Here is a 17,042-nt window from a genome sequence, read left to right on the forward strand (position 1 = left end):
TCGGTAGACAGGATACTGGGCTGGATGGCCCTTCAGTCTGACTCAGTCTGGCCGTTCTTATGGTCTTCAATTTGGGGGTGGGGGCTGTAAGCCAGGACTAGCCCCAGCTCCGGGAGAGGAGTGGGGTCTACAGGGTTAGAGTGGGGCTGAGTGTGATGGAGTGGGCATTCAGTTTCCCCATATGCTGCATTGCTAACTAGGTGGTGGGACAAGGTGGGTGCCTCGCTGCACAGCCCCAGTGTGATGGACACTCGGCTGGGTACACGTCTCCCTTGGGGTCCCACAGACGGACTCGCTGGAGGAAGCCCCTGGTGGGGAATAGGCAGCTGGAGGCCCCAAGGTTCAGTCCCAGGGGACGGAGAAGGGCTTCCCCTGATGGCAGAGTGAGACCATAAGGGTGGCTGGCCCACGGATGCCCACCCCCAGGGCACCAGGCCTGCGGAGCTGTGACAGCAGTGGCTGGATGGATGCTGAAGGGACTGGCAGCAGGAAATGGCCTGTAGCCAGCGCCCCCAGCTGGACTGGAAGTAAGGGGGAGGCTCAGCAAAGTGCAGCCGATTGCACAAGAAGGATGATTGCTCCAAGAAGCAGATTCCAGGCCCAAGTGGGGGGTCACAAGAAGGATGATTGCTCCGAGAAGCAGATTCCAGGCCCAAGTGGGGGGTCACAAGGCTCCAGGAGCAGCAGAGGCAGCAGTTGGGCATCCCCTGACCCCGTTCAGTGCTTCACACCCTGGCTGTCCTGCGCTGGAGTTGAGAGTGAAGGAGCTGGAGGCGCGGGAGAAGCTGGAAGCATAAACTGGAAATGGAGATGCGGAGAGGCAGAGTGACCCACCGAGGGGAAAGTTGGGAAAGGCCCCGGGATGCCACTTCCGTAGGGAACCTAGATACTGGTGGGGGGTGGAGGGGGTGGGAGGACTATAGACACCTAGCTCTTTGCTGTGGGGCAGGCCTGTGATATGACCCAGGCTGCAAATGGGGCAAGGGCGCAGGTCTTGCTAGGCCCGGGGAGGTGTGCACCTGGCTGGGTTGATGCAGCTGGGTGAGATCCGGCCTTGGGCCCTGACAATGGGGTTAGGGAGCCTGAACCCAAGGATCTGCACAGGGCAGGCAGGCGGGCAGCTGTGTTTGCGGACAGTAGGGCTGGGTATGAAAAGAGACCCGAAGGGGACTGGCCTAGGGCGGGGGGGGGGGGCTCACCCAGGGGCACCCCAGAAGTGGGAGTCAGGCAAATCCAAATCAGGGGTGATGGCCACTGGGGGCAGACCACCAAGACCTGAGCCATAATTACTATGGGCAAACAGGGCCCAAGTGGGCACAGTGTCCAAAGGCTAAAGAACTAGTGGCCAAGCAGAAGGGTTAACTGGGGAGGGAGCCCAGCCTGGGGGGGGCACCAGTTTCCCAGGTGGTGCGGCTGGCTGCGCACTGGGGGCGGCCGGGAGCACTCAATTTACAGGGTGGGCACAGGGCAGCCCCAGGGAGCAATCACTACACCCCCCACCCCCTTGAGTTGGAAGGGAGGATGGTTCTGGGGTTCCAGGCTACAGGCTCTGAGGGGATGCTGGCCTGGCCCCAGGTGGTGGACTTGGCCCAGTTAGTACCCAATGATACCTCACTCTGGGGGCAGGGGGTGGCCCCTGGTTACGGTGCCTGTAGTGAGGGTCTGAGATGGTGGGGCCAAGGAGGGGTCCAAAGAGGTTGGGGTGCAGGCGGGGCTGATGGGGACTGATCTGATGGCCTGGCTGGGTGATGTCCAGAGCACCCTGGTCCTTCCTGGAGCTAGAGCCAGAGATGGCCACCCCACCTTGGGGCCAGAGGAAGGGATCTACTGGGCTTAACAAGGCCGAGCTCAAGGCTTTGTCCTAAGTTGGGGAAACCAAGACACAGCCAGGGCCCTGACCCCAGCCCAGCGAGGAGGGACTCCCACCCGCTACCCCAGCAGCCGAATTTCAGCCTGAGCTGCAGCAGGATCCCTGCTTGGAGGAGCTGAGGGCCCTGGCTGGCTGCAGTGCGGCAGGACCCCTGAAGGAGGCCAGCAGGGCGGGATTCCTGGGGGAGAAGGGATTCCTGGAGCAGGTTCCCTGAGGAAAACTGAACTGTGGGGGATCAGGAGGCAGCCGGGGGTCCCCCAGAAGTGCCACCACTGGCTATTGTACAGGGCCTTTGACAGGACATCCGGAATCCAGCACACCCGGCAGAGGCTGCTGCAGAACGTGACACAGCCAGGCAGCACTGCAGGGCCTATGACCGCTGCCAAAGGGTGGGAAAGGGCCAGGATAAGGTAAAGCGGCCTGGAGACCCCTGCCCATCACAGAGGGACCTGTTCAGAAGGTGGCTGTGGACATAGTGGGGCCCCTCAGCATGCCGACTCGGGCCAGGAAGAAATACATTCTGGTGGCAGTAGATTTCACCACCCATCGGCAGTGGCTCTGTCCTCCAGTGAAGCAGACACGTGACAGATGCGCTGCTGACCATCTTCAGCAGAGTGGGGTTCCCCCGGGAAGTCCTTACAGACTAGGGGTCCAATTTCCTGCCAGCCCTGCTCTGGGGCTGTGGGGGAAATGTGGGGTCTGGCACATCCCCCTCAGGCCAACGGGCTGGTGGAGAGGGTTAATGGGACCCTGAAGCTGATCCTGAGGACTTTTATGGCCCAGCATCTGCAGGACTGGGACAGATACCTGCCCCACCTGCTGTTTGCACACCAGGAAGTTCCTGAGGAATCCACAGGGTTCCTGTTGAGTTGCTCTACTGGGGGAGAGTGAGGGGACTCCTGGGCTTGGTGAGTGATGAATGGGAGGGTGGAGAATTGGTGGTGGAGTATGTACTGACCTTTCAAGAAAGGCTCACTGAGGTCATGGGCTGGGCCAGGGAGAACCTAGCTTGGGCCCAAGGGAGGCAGCCCATCTGGTATGACCACACAGCATGTGTTCGCTCCTATGGCACCAGGGACCAGGGGATGGTTCTCAGCCCAGTGCGGCAGAATAAGCTACAAGCTGCCTGAGATGGGCTCTTTAAGGTCATCATAGAACTGAATGAGGTGAACTACATGGTGGCGCTGTCCAAACGGGCCTACAGCCTCCGAGTGTGCCATGTCCACATGATGAAGCCATACTGGGACAGGGAGAGGCTGGTGCTGGTTGTGTGTGGGCAGTGGGAGAAGGGGGAAGACACCCTGGTGGGTCTCAGGGCTGCGCCAGGAGCCAGCTGCCCGCTGGAATCAATCCCCTTCTCTGCCCAGCTAACCCCTGCCTGGCAGGCAGAGATCAGAGAGGTGCTGCGTTCCTACCAGCCGCTGTTCTCCAGCTGGCCTGGGCTCACTAACCTGGCTGTCCAGAGGGTGGACACAGGAGCCAACCCTCCCATCAGGTGTTCCCCATTCAGTCACTGGGAACACAGCCCAGGCCCTGGAGAGAGAGGTCAGGGACATGCTGGCCCTAGGGGTGATCCAGCGTCTACTAGCCCCTGGGCCTCTCCCGTGGTGCTGTTCCCCAAAGAAGGGTCAGTCAGATCCGGTGTGGACTAGCGGCAGCTCAGGGCCATCACTGTGTCCGACTTCTGCCCCATGCCTGGGACGGACGAGATTCCCGACAAGCTGGGGGCCCTGTTTCCTTACCGACCTGGACCTCACCACGGGCCACTGGCCTGTGCCCTTGGCTCCAGCTACCTGGCTGAAATCTGCCTTCACCACCCCAGTTGGGCTCAGTGAGTTCCTGGCTCTCCCTTTTGGCCTTCCGGGGGCACCTGCCAGTGCCAGGCGGGCTGGTCACTGAGGGGGAGGGAGGACTTGGCCTGGGCATACACTGACCCTAGCTGTACCTTAGCCAGCCTGGGAGGAACTGTCCTGACTGAAGAGGGGGCTGGGCAGAGATGTGTAATGTGGGATGGCCGAGGCGTCAGACCTGGATCACATGGGCAGCAGAGCCAGCCAAGGTGGAGATGATCAGAGCCTAGCCTCTCTTGGGCTGGTGGCACGCTCCCGGAGGTGTGTGCCCATGGGAGCAGGACAGGGCGCTCTGGCCCGAGCAGTGCCAGGGGCTCAAGCCAGGCCCCGTTCTGACACCCCCTGACTCTGCTATGCCCGTCCTGGTGTTCACAGCTGTCTCGGGGCTGGGCGTGGTGCAGACTCCAGAGTGTGAACCCAAGCAAGAACTGGCTTCCCCAGGAGCAGAGCCGTGCTGCCGGGGGCTCTGAGAGCTGCAGCAGATCGGGAATGGTGCTGCCAGCTGCTCTCCTCTGCCGCAGCTGCAGCAGCTGAACGGGGCTGATGCCAGGTTCCTGAGCTGCCAGCCCAGCCCCTCGGGATACAAAACTGAGTCACCTTAATGGGCATGGGACAGTTATAGCAGCTGCCTTGTCACCGGGGGGGGGGGGGGGTGTACAGCTGATCATCCCCCTGCCACTGGCTGAAGTGACCTCTGCTCAGACCTGGTTGGACTCAAAGAGGCTGCTCTGAGAGCGGGGGCATTTGCTCTAATATTTGGTATGAAGCCCGTGCGTGCCTCAGTTTCCCCACATGCATTGCTAGTTAGGTGGTGGAACAAGGTGGGAGCCTTGGTTCACATGCTACTTTGAACGTCCTCAACTAGACTTATGCGGATTGGAGCCTTCCAAGATCCACTGTTCGTTAAGTGTTTCTTGATTGCGCACTTAATTTGCATACTCCTTTCTCAAGAAGCTGACCAAATGCTTCACTAAGGCTACTTAGAAATCAAGCAAGTACCCAACCAATATTCATAACTTCGAACACAAAAATGATACATGCATACAAATAGGAGGAATAGATTCAGTAGATCATAACCTTTGCAGAGATATGTTACATGGCATATGTAGCATAAACATATTCCAGTTATGTCATATTTCCATTCATAAGCATATTTCCATCAAGCCTTGTAGGGTGCAACATCACACTCGCCCTCACCCCGCACTGGGCGCAGGCTCTCGACAGACTCCGGCAGCGTTGCTGAGACTGATCCCAAGCAGCTGTTTGTGGCACTGTCGCCCTGAGGCCTGGAAACGTTCATTTTACATTAATTTTACAGGGAGCTTAGCTAGTGCCTGTCCTGGAGCCCTTGTACACACGGCCCCCTTGGCCATGGCTGTGCTAGCCCCTTCCTGTAATGGATGTGTGACCCCCATGCTGCAACTTGGGAAACTGAGGCACGGGGACAATCAGGGCCACAGGGCTCCATTGGGGCCACCACATCCCGCACAGCCTCAGCATTCACAGGCTGCAAAAGCTCCTAGCCTTAGTGGTTAGGCCCAAGGTTGCCTGGGGCTGCAGCGAGCCTGCATCCATCGCTGGGAGAGGGCAAGGATGCAGCAAATGCCGGATATGAGCCCAGCGCCCTTGGTGGGGCTGAGGCTGCAGGGCCACACAATCCCCTCAGTGGGCTGGGGCAGGAAGGAACAGCTCTCACCACTAGAGGGCAGCGTGATAAGAGCTGCTGTGAGACCCAGCTCCCCCCCCCCCCCCTCCCCAGTACTGCCCTCATCTCCATTGCAGGGGCCCTGGGGCAGGCACCCTGGCTGCAGCCGGCTCAGGCAGGGCAGGGAGTGAAGCCGGTTGGACCAGCTTGTCTGGATGGGCGGCTCCGTGGGTCCCAGGGCAGGGAGGGGCCCCCTGCACCACACCCAGGTGCTGGGTCTTTTATTGCGAGCGAGGCCAGAGGGGAACCTGGCCAGGTCAGACACCCACTGTCAGGAGACATTCTTTACATAGCCCAGGAGTCCTGGCTTCCTACCTCCCCACCCTCTGCCCTAACCACCAGACTCCACTCCACTCCCCTCCCTGAGCCAGGGACACAACCCAGGAGTCCTGGCTCCCAGCCCCTCCCTGCTCTAATCCACCAGACCCCACTCCCCTCCCTGAGCCAAGGACAGAACCCTAAAGTCCTGGTTCCCAGCATGCACCCCCGTGCTCTAACCACTAGACCCCACTCCCCTGCCAAGGCCGGGCTGGAGTCAGGCAGGTGAGAGCTGTGACTCCTGTTTGACAAGTAGGGTACCAGGCAGAGCCCTGCCTTGCCTGGGGCTTGGAGCTTTGGGGCTGGATGTCACGCCACTCCCACTGCTGAGGCCTGAGGCCTGCACACACACACACCCGCTGCAAGGGGTGGGGGGCTGGCCCATACCCCCCAGCCACCACTGCCTCCCTCGAGGGACGTGAACATTCCCCTCTTTACAACATTGGTGTGGCCTCATCTGGAGCACTGTGTCCAGTTTTGGGCCCCACACTACAAGAAGGATGTGGAAAAATTGGAAAGAGTCCACCGGAGGGCAACAAAAATGATTAGAGGGCTGGAGCACATGACTTATGAGGAGAGGCTGAGGGAACTGGGATTGTTAAGTCGGCAGAAGAGAAGAATGAGGGGGGATTTGATAGCGGTTTTCAACTACCTGAAAGGGGGTTCCAAAGAGGATGGATCTAGACTGTTCTCAGTGGTACCAGATGACAGAACAAGGAGTAATGGTCTCAAGTTGCAGTGGGGGCAGTTTAGGTTGGATATTAGGAAAAACTTTTTCACTAGGAAGGTGGTGAAGCACTGGAATGGGTTACCTAGGGAGGTGGTGGAATCTCCTTCCTTAGACGTTTTTAAAGTCAGGCTTGTCAAAGCCCTGGCTGGGATGATTTAGTTGGGAATTGGTCCTGCTTTGAGCAGGGAGTTGGACTAGATGACCTCCTGAGGTCCCTTTTAACCCTGATATTCTATGTGTGATGGTGCCACCCATAAGGTTTTATGGAAATATGCATATATATATATATATATATATATATATATATATATATGCTCCATATACCAGGTAACATATCTCTATAAAGGTCAATCTACTACATCTATTAATCCTATTTGTATGCATGTATCATTTTTGTATTTGAAGTTATGAATATTGGCTGCATACTTGTTTGATTCTAAGTAGGCTGCAGTGAAGCAGTTGGTCAGTTTCCTGAAAAAAAAAAAGTATTTTCAGTTAGTGCCCCATCAAGAAACATTTAAGCCAACAATGAACTTGGAGACACCAATCCACATATGGACTTTCCCAGGAATGTGGCTTGGCTGGTAAGGAACTCAGTCATGCATGGACATGTGACTTGCCCAGGTGACTCCAAAACTCCATTTTGTAGCTGGACTTTGCATAAGAGAGAGGAGGGGGTGTCCACCCACAAGAGAAAGTCTACTTAAGCCCAGGGGAGACCCCTCCATTTTGTCTTCAGCTGGCTAAAGAGAGAGCTTCCCCACCCCCAAAGATACCTAAAAACAACTGGAACAAAGGACAGTGACTGCAAGGGGTGTGAGTGATTGCTGGACCCAAATTAAAAGGAGATTAGTCTGTAAAAGGAAGCATTCTGGAACTGGTGAGGATCTTAGCTGTATTCAGTTTCTTACTGTATTAGACAGATTTGCATGTTTTATTTTACTTAGTAATTCACTTTCTTCTCTCTGTCACTACTTGGAACCACTTAAATCCTACTTTCTGTATTTAATAAAATCACTTTTACTTATCAATTAACCCAGAGTATGTGTTAATACCTGGGTGGGCAAACAGCTGTGTATATCTCTCTATCAGTGTTATAGAGGGCAAACAATTTATGAGTTTACCCTGTATAAAAAAAACCAGATTTATTTGGGGTTAAACCCCATTGGGAGTTGGGCATCTGAGTGTTAAAGACAAGAACACCTCTGTTAGCTGCTTTCAGTCAAGCCTACAGCTGTTAGGGGATGAGATTCAGACCTGGGTCTGGGTTTGCAGCAGGCTGGCAAGTATGGCTCAAAAAAGGCAGGGCAGGGGCAGATGTAGTCTTGGATCATCAGGTGGCAGCTCCCAAGGGGGGGGGGGAGAAAAGAGAAGAGGGGGTTCTGTGTTCCAACCCGTCACTATGAAAACCAGGGCTCCGGGGTCTGATACTGCGCATTTCCCTCACACTGCCCCAGCCAGCATCCCAAACTGCACAAAGGGTCAGGGGTCCCAGCGGGCTGGGAGTCTAGCACTGGCTCCGGGAGGGGAGTGGGGTCTAGTTCATTAGAGCAGGGGTGGGGCAGGCAGGGAGCCAGGACTCCTGGGGTCTAGCCCTGACTTTTCCACAGTCTCATAACAGAATCTTTCCTGTTACTGGACCAGGGGCAGGAGGTCAGCTGTTGGCACCTCAAACTGCACCCAGAAGTAGTAGAGGACAGTGCAGACAAAGAGAGAAGAGTTTCTGGATCCCTGAGATACAGCCACCTCTGGGGCTTGACAGCTGGGGAACAGCCACACAACACCACATGGTGACAGCTCTCCCACTGCTGAGATGTAGCCACCTCTGGGGCAGGGCAACCGGCAACCAGCTACACACAGTGGTTCTGTGGCTTATGTCAGTTCCTGCTCCCTGCGGCACCACACACCCTCACCTTGCACTGCTCTCTGGGGTCATCGCTGAGCACCAGGGGAGGTGCCCCCCCCCAACCTGTAGCCTGAGGCTGCAGCCCTCTGTTGATCCCCAGCTCTGGCTGGCTCTGCTTTGCAAGGCAAGGGCCTGCCTCTAGGGCAAGGGGTGCTGACCACCCCCACCCCCCATCTTTGGGACAGGAATTAGGTAATATCTATTTAAACACTGTCCTGGGGGAGGTCCTGAGCCCCCTATGCCCTCCTACAGGCTGCATGGAGGGAGAGGGGAGTGTATTCCAGCCCCCTGGCAACTGATCCCCTGCAGGCTGACAGGGAACAGACCAGGCCCCTAGCTCACCCCACCCACCCACTCCTACCAGCCCTGGGGGTCACACCGCATCAGGGGGTGTTTAAAGAACTTGGCTGGGAAGTGGGAGGCTGCAGCCCATGCTGTAGCTATCACCCTGTAACTAGCAGCCACCTCTGCTAGGGGGCCTCACCCTGCTTAACCCCCCTTTCCAGCAGCTAGAGGAAACCCTGGGCCCCTGCACAGGCTGTAGCTAATAGGGTTATCATATTTCAGCAAGCAAAAGAGGACGGGAGGAGCCCTGCCCTAGCCCCATCCCAATCCTGCCCTAGCCCCGCCCCTCCCACTTCCCCCCCTCAGAACCCCTAACCCTTCCCCTGCTCCTTGTCCCCTGACTGCCCCCTCCTGAGACCCTCCCCCCATCCTAACTGGCCCCCTAGGTCCCTACCCCCTACCTATACCCTACTGCCCCAACCCTTATCCACACCCCCAGACAGACCCCTGGGACTCCCATGCCCCAACCAACCACTCTCCACCCCCAGACAGCCCCCCCCCCAGAACTCCAGACCCATCTAAACCCCTCTGCTCCCTGTCCCCTGACTGCTCTGATCCCACTCCCCACCCCTGCCACCTGACAGCCCCGCCCCCAGAACTCCCAACCCCCCGCCCCTTGTCCCCTGACTGCCCCCTCCTGGGACCCCTGCTCCTAACTGCCCCCCAGGACCCTACCCTCTACCTGTACCCTGACTGCCCAAAACCTTATCCACACCCCCACCATGCCCCCCCAAACTCCTGACCCCCCCCCCCTTGACTGCCCCCCTCCAAAACCTCCCTGGCCCCTTCTCCGACCCCCTGGCCCCCTTGTTGTTGGCCTTCGCCTAATGTCTCTGTGAACTTGCTCAGGAACGGCCTCAGCCATTTGTCCGGTCCAGGCAGCAGTGGGGGAGGAGCTCCAGACTGCTGGAGGCAAATGCAGGGAGTGATCTCTGGCTGTCGGAGCACCATGTAAGTGGCACCATCAGGCCGGCTGCCCTGTTAGCCGCGTGCGCTCTGCAGGGGGGTGGGGGGGAAGTCCGGACATTTACAAATTCCCCCCAGCTGCTATTTTTAGCTCAAAAAGCCGGACATGTCCAGGGGAATCCGGATGAATGGTAACCCTAGTAGCTAAATTGTCCTGACACCCTTTATTCCAATGGCAGCCAAACAGTTCAGATGCTGCCCACCAGGCCCAGGCAGAGGAGTCTCAGCTGCTCCCATCCACCTTCCCAAGAGGGGTTGAGCCCTCCTGGGTAGCACCTAGCAGCACATGGGGCAAGTGATCTGCAGTGGCAGGGCAGAAAAGGGAGCCTGGGGGAGCCAGAGCTTCTAGGCCAGCCCTCTCAAGCAAAGGGACACCCCTGGCACAAGATAGGGAGGGGGCAGCAGCCCCAACATCTTGCTGCCCGCAACTACTAGCTCTGCCCCTGGAAGTGGGGGGGGGGGTGCATGCAAATACCCCAGCCCAGCTGCAAGAGTGAGGGGCAGGACCAGCCTCATCGCAGAAGCAAAGGAGGCCCAAGGCATTGCTGAAAAATTCACAGCCCAGCTGAGGGCAGCCAAGCAGGAAGGGTATGTAAAGCCCACCTCCCCCAAACCTGCCTAACAGTATAGAAAGCAGCTGTTCCCATCCAAAGGGGCAGGGCCCCTGCTGCTGGGGGAGGGGACTTCTTCCCCCTCCCCCATGAACCAAACACCAGCACCCAGCTGTTAAGAGGCCAGGGGACATTAACAACCCCCCCCAGCATTTCCACCACCACCACCACACAGACCAAGATGGGTTCTCAGGGTGTTTAATGGAGACATTTTAAAAGATCAGAGGGCACAGGGGGTGTTTTAAACAGTGATCAGCTCCCTCTGACTGTGTCAGGAGCTGAGGGGGTTGCAGGCGGTCACCAGGCTGGTCTCCCCAGCTCTGAGACATAGGCTGGGGGTGGGGCTGACTGGCTCCCTCCCCTCACTGACTCTGCAGGTGGTGGGTCAAGGGAGCCCTGCCCCACAGCAGTGCAGGGAATGTGTGTGTTGGAGGGCATCACAGCGTGGTGTAGTGGTACATGGCCAAGAGCATCACTGGGCACTGCAGGGAGAAAGAGACCCTCAGATCATGGGCCACCAAGCTAGGTGGGCCAGTGGCCCAGGTATCCCGCCTGCCAACCCCTTCTCCCCCCAGGCCCATCTGCCTTGGTATCCCACCTGCTGAAGATTCAGAACCTCCCCCCAGGCAGGACCCCTCATTCCCACTGGCCCCCTCCCCACACTCACTTCCCCCCCTCACCCCCAGTTGGAGCCCAGACCCACCGTGAACATGAGGATAGCGAATCCGAACCAGGAAATGCCCCAGGTGTAGCTGTTGACGGCATTCTCAATGTGCTCAAAGCAGCCCTAGGGAGACAGATGCTGTGAGCCCCCCAGACAGACGTCAGGGAGGGGCTGGGAGCCAGGATTAAGGCAGAGCCAAGTAGTTGCGTGCCAAGGAACAGCAGGGGGCTGCAGGTCAGGAGTGAGGCACCGGCAGAGCTGGGGGGAGCCCGGGGCTGTGGGTCAGGGCTGAGGAGCACTCCTTACCTTGGTGTTGATATAATCCACGTGCCCCACACGACAGCCCTCCGGGCTGAGGATGACAAAGTTGGCATCGCGCTTGCAGCAGAGGAAGGGCCACGGCGCCAGCCCCTCAGGGTAGAAGGAGCGGAAGGTGGACGTATGGTTCACCCAGTCCAGGGGGCCTGTCGCGCCGCAGCACTGTTGCTGAGGGAGTGGGGGCAGGGAGAGAAGAGAAGAGATGGATAACATGGCCCAGTGTGCCTGGTCCCCTCCCAGACCCTTCTCTGCCAGGCTCCCCTCCACCCCACCAGACAGCCCTGACCCTCAGAGCCCACCATGAATATAGGGGGGACAAAGCTGAGCACAGCCCCCCCCCCCCCCCCGGATCAGGCCCCCTCCCCCATCTGCTGCAAAGGGACAAGAAAGTTAATCTAGCTCTCCTAGCCAAGGTTTTCATCCCTGGGGTGGGCATCAACCAATCAGAACACCCCCCGCCAGCCTCCCAGCCAGGGTTGCCAACTTTCTAATCCCACAAAACCGAACACCCCGACCCACTCCTCCCCCGAAGCCCCGCCTCTCCCCACCCTCACTTTCACTGGGCTGGCTCAGGGGCTGGGGTCAGGGGTGAGGGGTTTGGGGTACAGGAGGGAGCTCTGGGCTGAGGCAAGGGGTTGGGATACAGGAGGGGGTGAGGGCTCTTGGCTGGGGGTGCAGGTTCTGGGGTGGGGCCAGAAATGAGGGTTTGGAGGGTAGGACAGGGATCAGGGCTGGGGCAGGGGCACAGGAAGGTATCGGGGTGCAGGCTCTAGGTGACGCTTACCTCAGGCAGCTCCCGGAAGCAGCAGCATGTCCCCGCTCCGGCTCCTACATGGAGGCACGGCCAGGTGGCGCTGTGCGCCTCCCTGTCCACAGGCACTGCCCCCGCAGCTCCCATTGACTGTGGTTCCTGGCCAATGGGAGTTGCAGAGCCGGGACTTGGGGTGGGGGCACCATGCAGAGCCCCCTGGCTGCCCCTACATGTAGGAGCTGGATGGGGACATGCCACTGCTTCTGGGAGCCCCACAGACCCAGGGAGCCCGCCTTAGCCCTGCTGCGCCACCAACTGGACTTGTAACGGTTTAGTCAGGATCCCCAACTGGAGCCGCCAGGATCCCTTCTGACGGTCGAGACCTGGACACCTGTAGCACCCCCTGGCTGGGCCATGCCTGCTCCCCGCTGGGGGGGGGGAGGGGAGAGAAAAGAGGGGACCCGGAGCAAGTGAGCCCAGCCAGGCAGCACACCCTGCAGGTGGGAGGCTGCCCTGGGCATCCAGCAAGGGGTCAAGTCCTTTCAATGGGTGCCACACTGCAGGGGAGGGGTCACCATGGAAACGGGCTCACAGCAGCTGAAGGGAGAATGCAGGGGGCTGGCTGCCTGCCAGGGGTGGAGTCCCAAGGTGGGGCAGACTCACCTCCATCATGATCCGGTCCCACATGCGGGTCAGCTCCCGGCCTTGGGCTGTGGGGGCCGCGTAGAACGTCAGCATCTGCTTGGTAACCATCCTGTGATTGGAGACCACCTGTGGGGGCAGGAGGGACCCATGGGGGCAGGGCCAGGCTGAAACCCTCATGGGCCCATCCCCCAGCCTGTCCCCCCAGCCTCTTCCCCCCCCCCGCCCCAGCACCTCTGCCCTCTCAGAGCCAGGATAGAATCCAGACATCCTGGTTCCCCAGTCCCACAGTTCTACCCACTAGCCCGCCCAGAGGGAACCCCGGCATCCAGATGCCACACTCACAAAGTCACGGTGGGTGTAGGAGGTGATGCAGGAGGCGCATTCGAAGATGTAGACGATCAGCATCAGTACCAGGTACTTGGAGGGAGGGGAGGAAGAGAGAATAAGAGCTTGTGAGACCCTGCTGTGGGGCATGAACCCCTGAGGCCCCCCCCAGCCAGGATGCCTCATTGATTCCCCCCTCCCTGTCCCCAGGACCCTCCTCTCCCTAACCCCCCCCCTTAGGTCTCTCCCCCAGTCAGGGCTACCATGAGGCTGCCCCCACCCCACATCAGCCGCTTGCCCCACAGCACAACCCTCCTACCCGCCAGTGCCCCCCCCAGCAGCCACCTCTTGCCCCACAATGCCCCCATACAGCTTTCCCTCCCCCCACAGCAGCACCCCTCTGTACAGCTCTCCCTCCCCCACAGTCACCAGCATGAGCTGCAGGCGGCTGCCCCGGGCCAGGGCCACGATGCCGAAGACACCAAGGCAGAAGAAGGCGAAGCCGCAGAAGATGGCGATCCAGGCACCCGCATAGACATCATCTTTGCCCGACACTCCCAGGATGGGGTAAACCTTGTACTGGTCGGCCGTGACCCAAACCGTCTCTGCGTAGAGCGCGATGCCACACATCTGGGGGCAGGGTTCGGGTTGAGCTCTGGGACCCCAAACCCCATCCCAATGGGATACATCTGAGGTGGGGGGTGAACCCCAGGACCCTAAACCCCAGCCCCCCCACCACACCCATATGCTGCACATCTGGGGGGCTGGATTTGGGAGTGAGCCCTGGGACCCTGAACCCCATCCCTACACTGCAGATCTGGGGGCAGGGTGGAGGGTGAGCCCCAGGACCCCAAACCCCACCCTCATGCAGCCACCTCCCAGCACTCAGGCCACACATCTATGGGGCAGGGGTTTAGGGGAGGGGTGTGATCTCCCTAGGACCCCAAGTCTGGCCCAGCCCCCTGAATCCCCCATGGCATACAGTGCCAACCCAGCCAACTCTGTGGGGGTCCCATGAAATTCAAATCCCCAGGTCCCCCCAAATAGCCTTGCCCCCTTCCCAGAGCAGCCAACACCCCAACCCCCAGACATACCCACTCCTCTGTCTAGCAGCCCCCCAAACCTCCTCACCAGGATGATGATGTTCCCCAGAATCAGCACCCCCACAATGAAGGGGTTTCCTTTTTCCACCATGTTCTGCCTTTGGGGGGCTCTGCCAGCTCAGACCCTGCAACAGACAAGAGGGTTTAGAGTCCAAGTGCCCCCCCACCCCAATCCTGCAGGGGGAGCCTCTGGATTGGCAGGCTAATATATGCTGCTAATTTCTGCAAATGCAAGGCCCCCGCCTCAAAGCGAGCCTGGAGTTCTGTTCCCCCTCATCCCCAGGCCCAGAAGCTCCCCCAGAACAAAGACTGTCCTGCATTGAGTCCAGAACCAGCCACACCGAGCATGGCCAGACCCAGTGGAATGGGAGGGCCAGAGGCATCAAGGCCTGTCTGGGATAGCACCCCCACCACAGCACTGGCCTGGGGGTCACAGCCCCTCAAGTGGCCAGAGAGATCCCAATCCTCCCCCAACTTCACTGTCCTTGGTGTGTCCTGGGCTTTACAGGTCACTGCAGCCCCACCCCAGGGACTCACCCAGCCAGATTCTTCTGGCCCCAGGGGAGCCCAGCAGGTTTTTCCAGCTGCCCTACATTTCTCCCCCCCCCCTGAATTTTATAGATTCCCTTCTCAGGCACACTCAGCCCCCCACCCCCACCAGCCAGAGCCCCTCCTCACACTAACCATCAGCCTCCACTCCCCTCCCAGAGCCAAGGAGGGAACCCAGGAATCCTGGCTCACAGCAGAGGGCTTCCAGAGCTTAGAAGTGAGAGGTCTGCACCTTCCAAGCCCCACATGCCCACTAACACCTGTTACATGCCCCACAGCCCCCCACACCCAGTACATCCCCCTGCTATAAACTCATCAGCACCACCTGTTCCCCATACACCTGCTTCCTTACCCCCACCTGTCAGCCCCCCACCTCACACATTACCCTACCTCATCCCCCTGCCCTCTCCTCATCCCCCAATCAGCCCCACCTCACCCATTACCCTAGCTCATCCCCCTGCCCTCTCCTCATCCCCCCCACTCACATCACACATTACTCTGCTCCCAGCCCTGCTCACCCTCACCGTCACCCATTGCTCTGCCCACAGCAGCCACACCACACCAGGGCTCTAGCCCCACTCACCTGCTGCTCACTTCTGCAATAACTGGCTCCAGCCCCAGCTGGGGCCAGCCACCCCTTTATACCCACCTGGCTGGGCGGAGCCAGCAAGGGAAGCCCCATGCTGGGCTGAGAAGCCGCCAGGGGGCAGGAGGTCCAGAGTCCTGCCCACCCCAGTCAGGCTCCACCCCCAGCCCTGCAGCCCCCAAAGGGTTAATGGGTCCCTCCTTCAGTGGGTGGGCTGGGGAAGAAGCTGTGTTTGGTAGCCGGGCTGGTGCGGGGGGGCGGGTAGGGTGACCAGATAGCAAGTGTGAAAAATCGGGATGGGGGTGGGGGGTAATAGGAGCCTATATAGGAAAAAGCTTCAAATATCAGGACTGTCCCTATAAAATCTGGACATCTGGTCACCCTAGGGGGGGAGTGGCACCACTGTGGGGAGGCACCCCCATGGGGAGCCTCCCCCTGCACACCACAATGGTTCTCATGCCCCAGTCTGTCTTTAGCATGTCCGGTAGCGCTGGGAACACCCCATTGCTCTTTCCTCTGAGTCAGCCATTGCCCTGCTGTGGGACCAGCTGTCCCTAGAGGGGAAGGGCCCCGACTCTGCCCTTTCACCCTGGCACAGAACATGCCACAGCTCAGGTACAGGCCTGTTTGCAGCTAGCTGAGGAGGGGAGGTCTTGGATCCCCACCCCCAAACCCAGGGTGCTGTGTGAACGAGGATGGGTTGAGGTCTTGTAAACTCATCACACATCAGAGTAGAGGGTGGTGATCGTGGGAGGCTAATGGCAGGATAAGTACCAAGATTCATGACTGCTGAATTCAGGGCTCTTGGGTTATATCCCCTGCTCTGGGAGGGGAGTGGGGTCTAGTGCAGGGGTGGGCAAACTACGGCCCGGGGGCTGCATCTGGCCCTCCAGATGTTTTAATCCGGCCCTTGAGCTTCCACCAGGGAGCAGGGTCGGGGGCTTGCCCTGCTCCACACGTCTCCCGGAAGCAGCAGCATGTCCCCACACTGGCTCCTATGTATAGGGGCAGCCAGGGGGCTCCGCATGCTACCCCCGACCCAAGCGCTGCCCCCACAGCTCCCACTGGCCTGGAACCATGGCCAATGGGAGCTGCAGGGGTGGCACCTGCAGATGGGGCAGCGCACAGAGCCACCTGGCTGTGCCTCTGCATAGGAGCCGGAGGGACATGCTGCTGCTTCTGGGAGCTGCTTGAGGTAAGCACCCCCCAGAGCCTGCACCCTTGTCCCCCTCCTGTGCCCCAACCCCCTGCCCCACCCCAATCCCCCTCCTGCCCTCCAAACACCTGAGTCCCAGTCCAGGGCACCCTCCTGCACCCCAACCCTCAATTTTGTGAGCATTCATGGCCTGCTGTACAATTTCCATTCCCAGATGTGGCCCTTGGGCCAAAAAGTTTGCCCACCCCATGTCTAGTGGGTTGGAGCTGGGAGCCAAGACTCCTTGGTTCTATCCTGGCTCTGGCAGGGGAGTGGGCTCTAGTGGGTTAGAGCAGGGGGGGCTGGGAGTTGGGACTTAGGACTCACAAGTTTTGTCTCGGCTCTCTGAGAGCACTGCATTGTAACAGTTTGAGAAGGGGCCCAAAGCTCCTAGTCAGAGCACATCCCATCTGAAAGGTGGCACGTGGGGTGGCTCCGAGTCCGTCCTGGGCAGCAACCTCTGCGAGGACAGCAGTAGGCCATGGCTGCCTTAAGGAACAGGGGCAGGGCCTTGTCAGCGACTGGGGCTGTGGTGCTCCTGGACAGAAGACCTGCTGGCCTTAGGCTGAGCCCAGGACTCCAGGCTCCCAGCAGAAAGCGCCTTCC

At 59.2% G+C, this 17,042-nt stretch overlaps 1 protein-coding gene across 2 annotated transcripts; it reads right to left on the minus strand.

Annotated features, from left to right (window-relative positions):
* Window positions 1-10,483: 10,483 nt before the first annotated feature.
* UPK1A (uroplakin 1A) lies at window positions 10,484-15,370 on the minus strand. Of its 2 annotated transcripts, none has more exons than XM_005311527.5 (8): window positions 15,239-15,370; window positions 14,135-14,231; window positions 13,433-13,633; window positions 13,022-13,096; window positions 12,698-12,805; window positions 11,272-11,451; window positions 11,005-11,088; window positions 10,484-10,783 (listed from the first exon to the last, which is right to left on the minus strand). In XM_005311527.5, exons 2-8 carry the CDS (start codon window positions 14,195-14,197, stop codon window positions 10,739-10,741), a joined length of 756 nt encoding a protein of 251 aa, XP_005311584.1. In that variant the 5' UTR covers window positions 14,198-14,231; window positions 15,239-15,370; the 3' UTR covers window positions 10,484-10,738. The 2 variants fall into 2 exon arrangements, with proteins under 2 accessions (XP_005311584.1, XP_065430582.1); XM_065574510.1 differs by lacking the exon at window positions 15,239-15,370 and adding an exon at window positions 14,791-14,928.
* Between the last annotated feature and the right edge of the window lie 1,672 nt (window positions 15,371-17,042).

The sequence above is a fragment of the Chrysemys picta genome, chromosome 20 (genome assembly GCF_011386835.1).
Source record: "Chrysemys picta bellii isolate R12L10 chromosome 20, ASM1138683v2, whole genome shotgun sequence".
Taxonomy (NCBI): domain Eukaryota; kingdom Metazoa; phylum Chordata; order Testudines; family Emydidae; genus Chrysemys; species Chrysemys picta.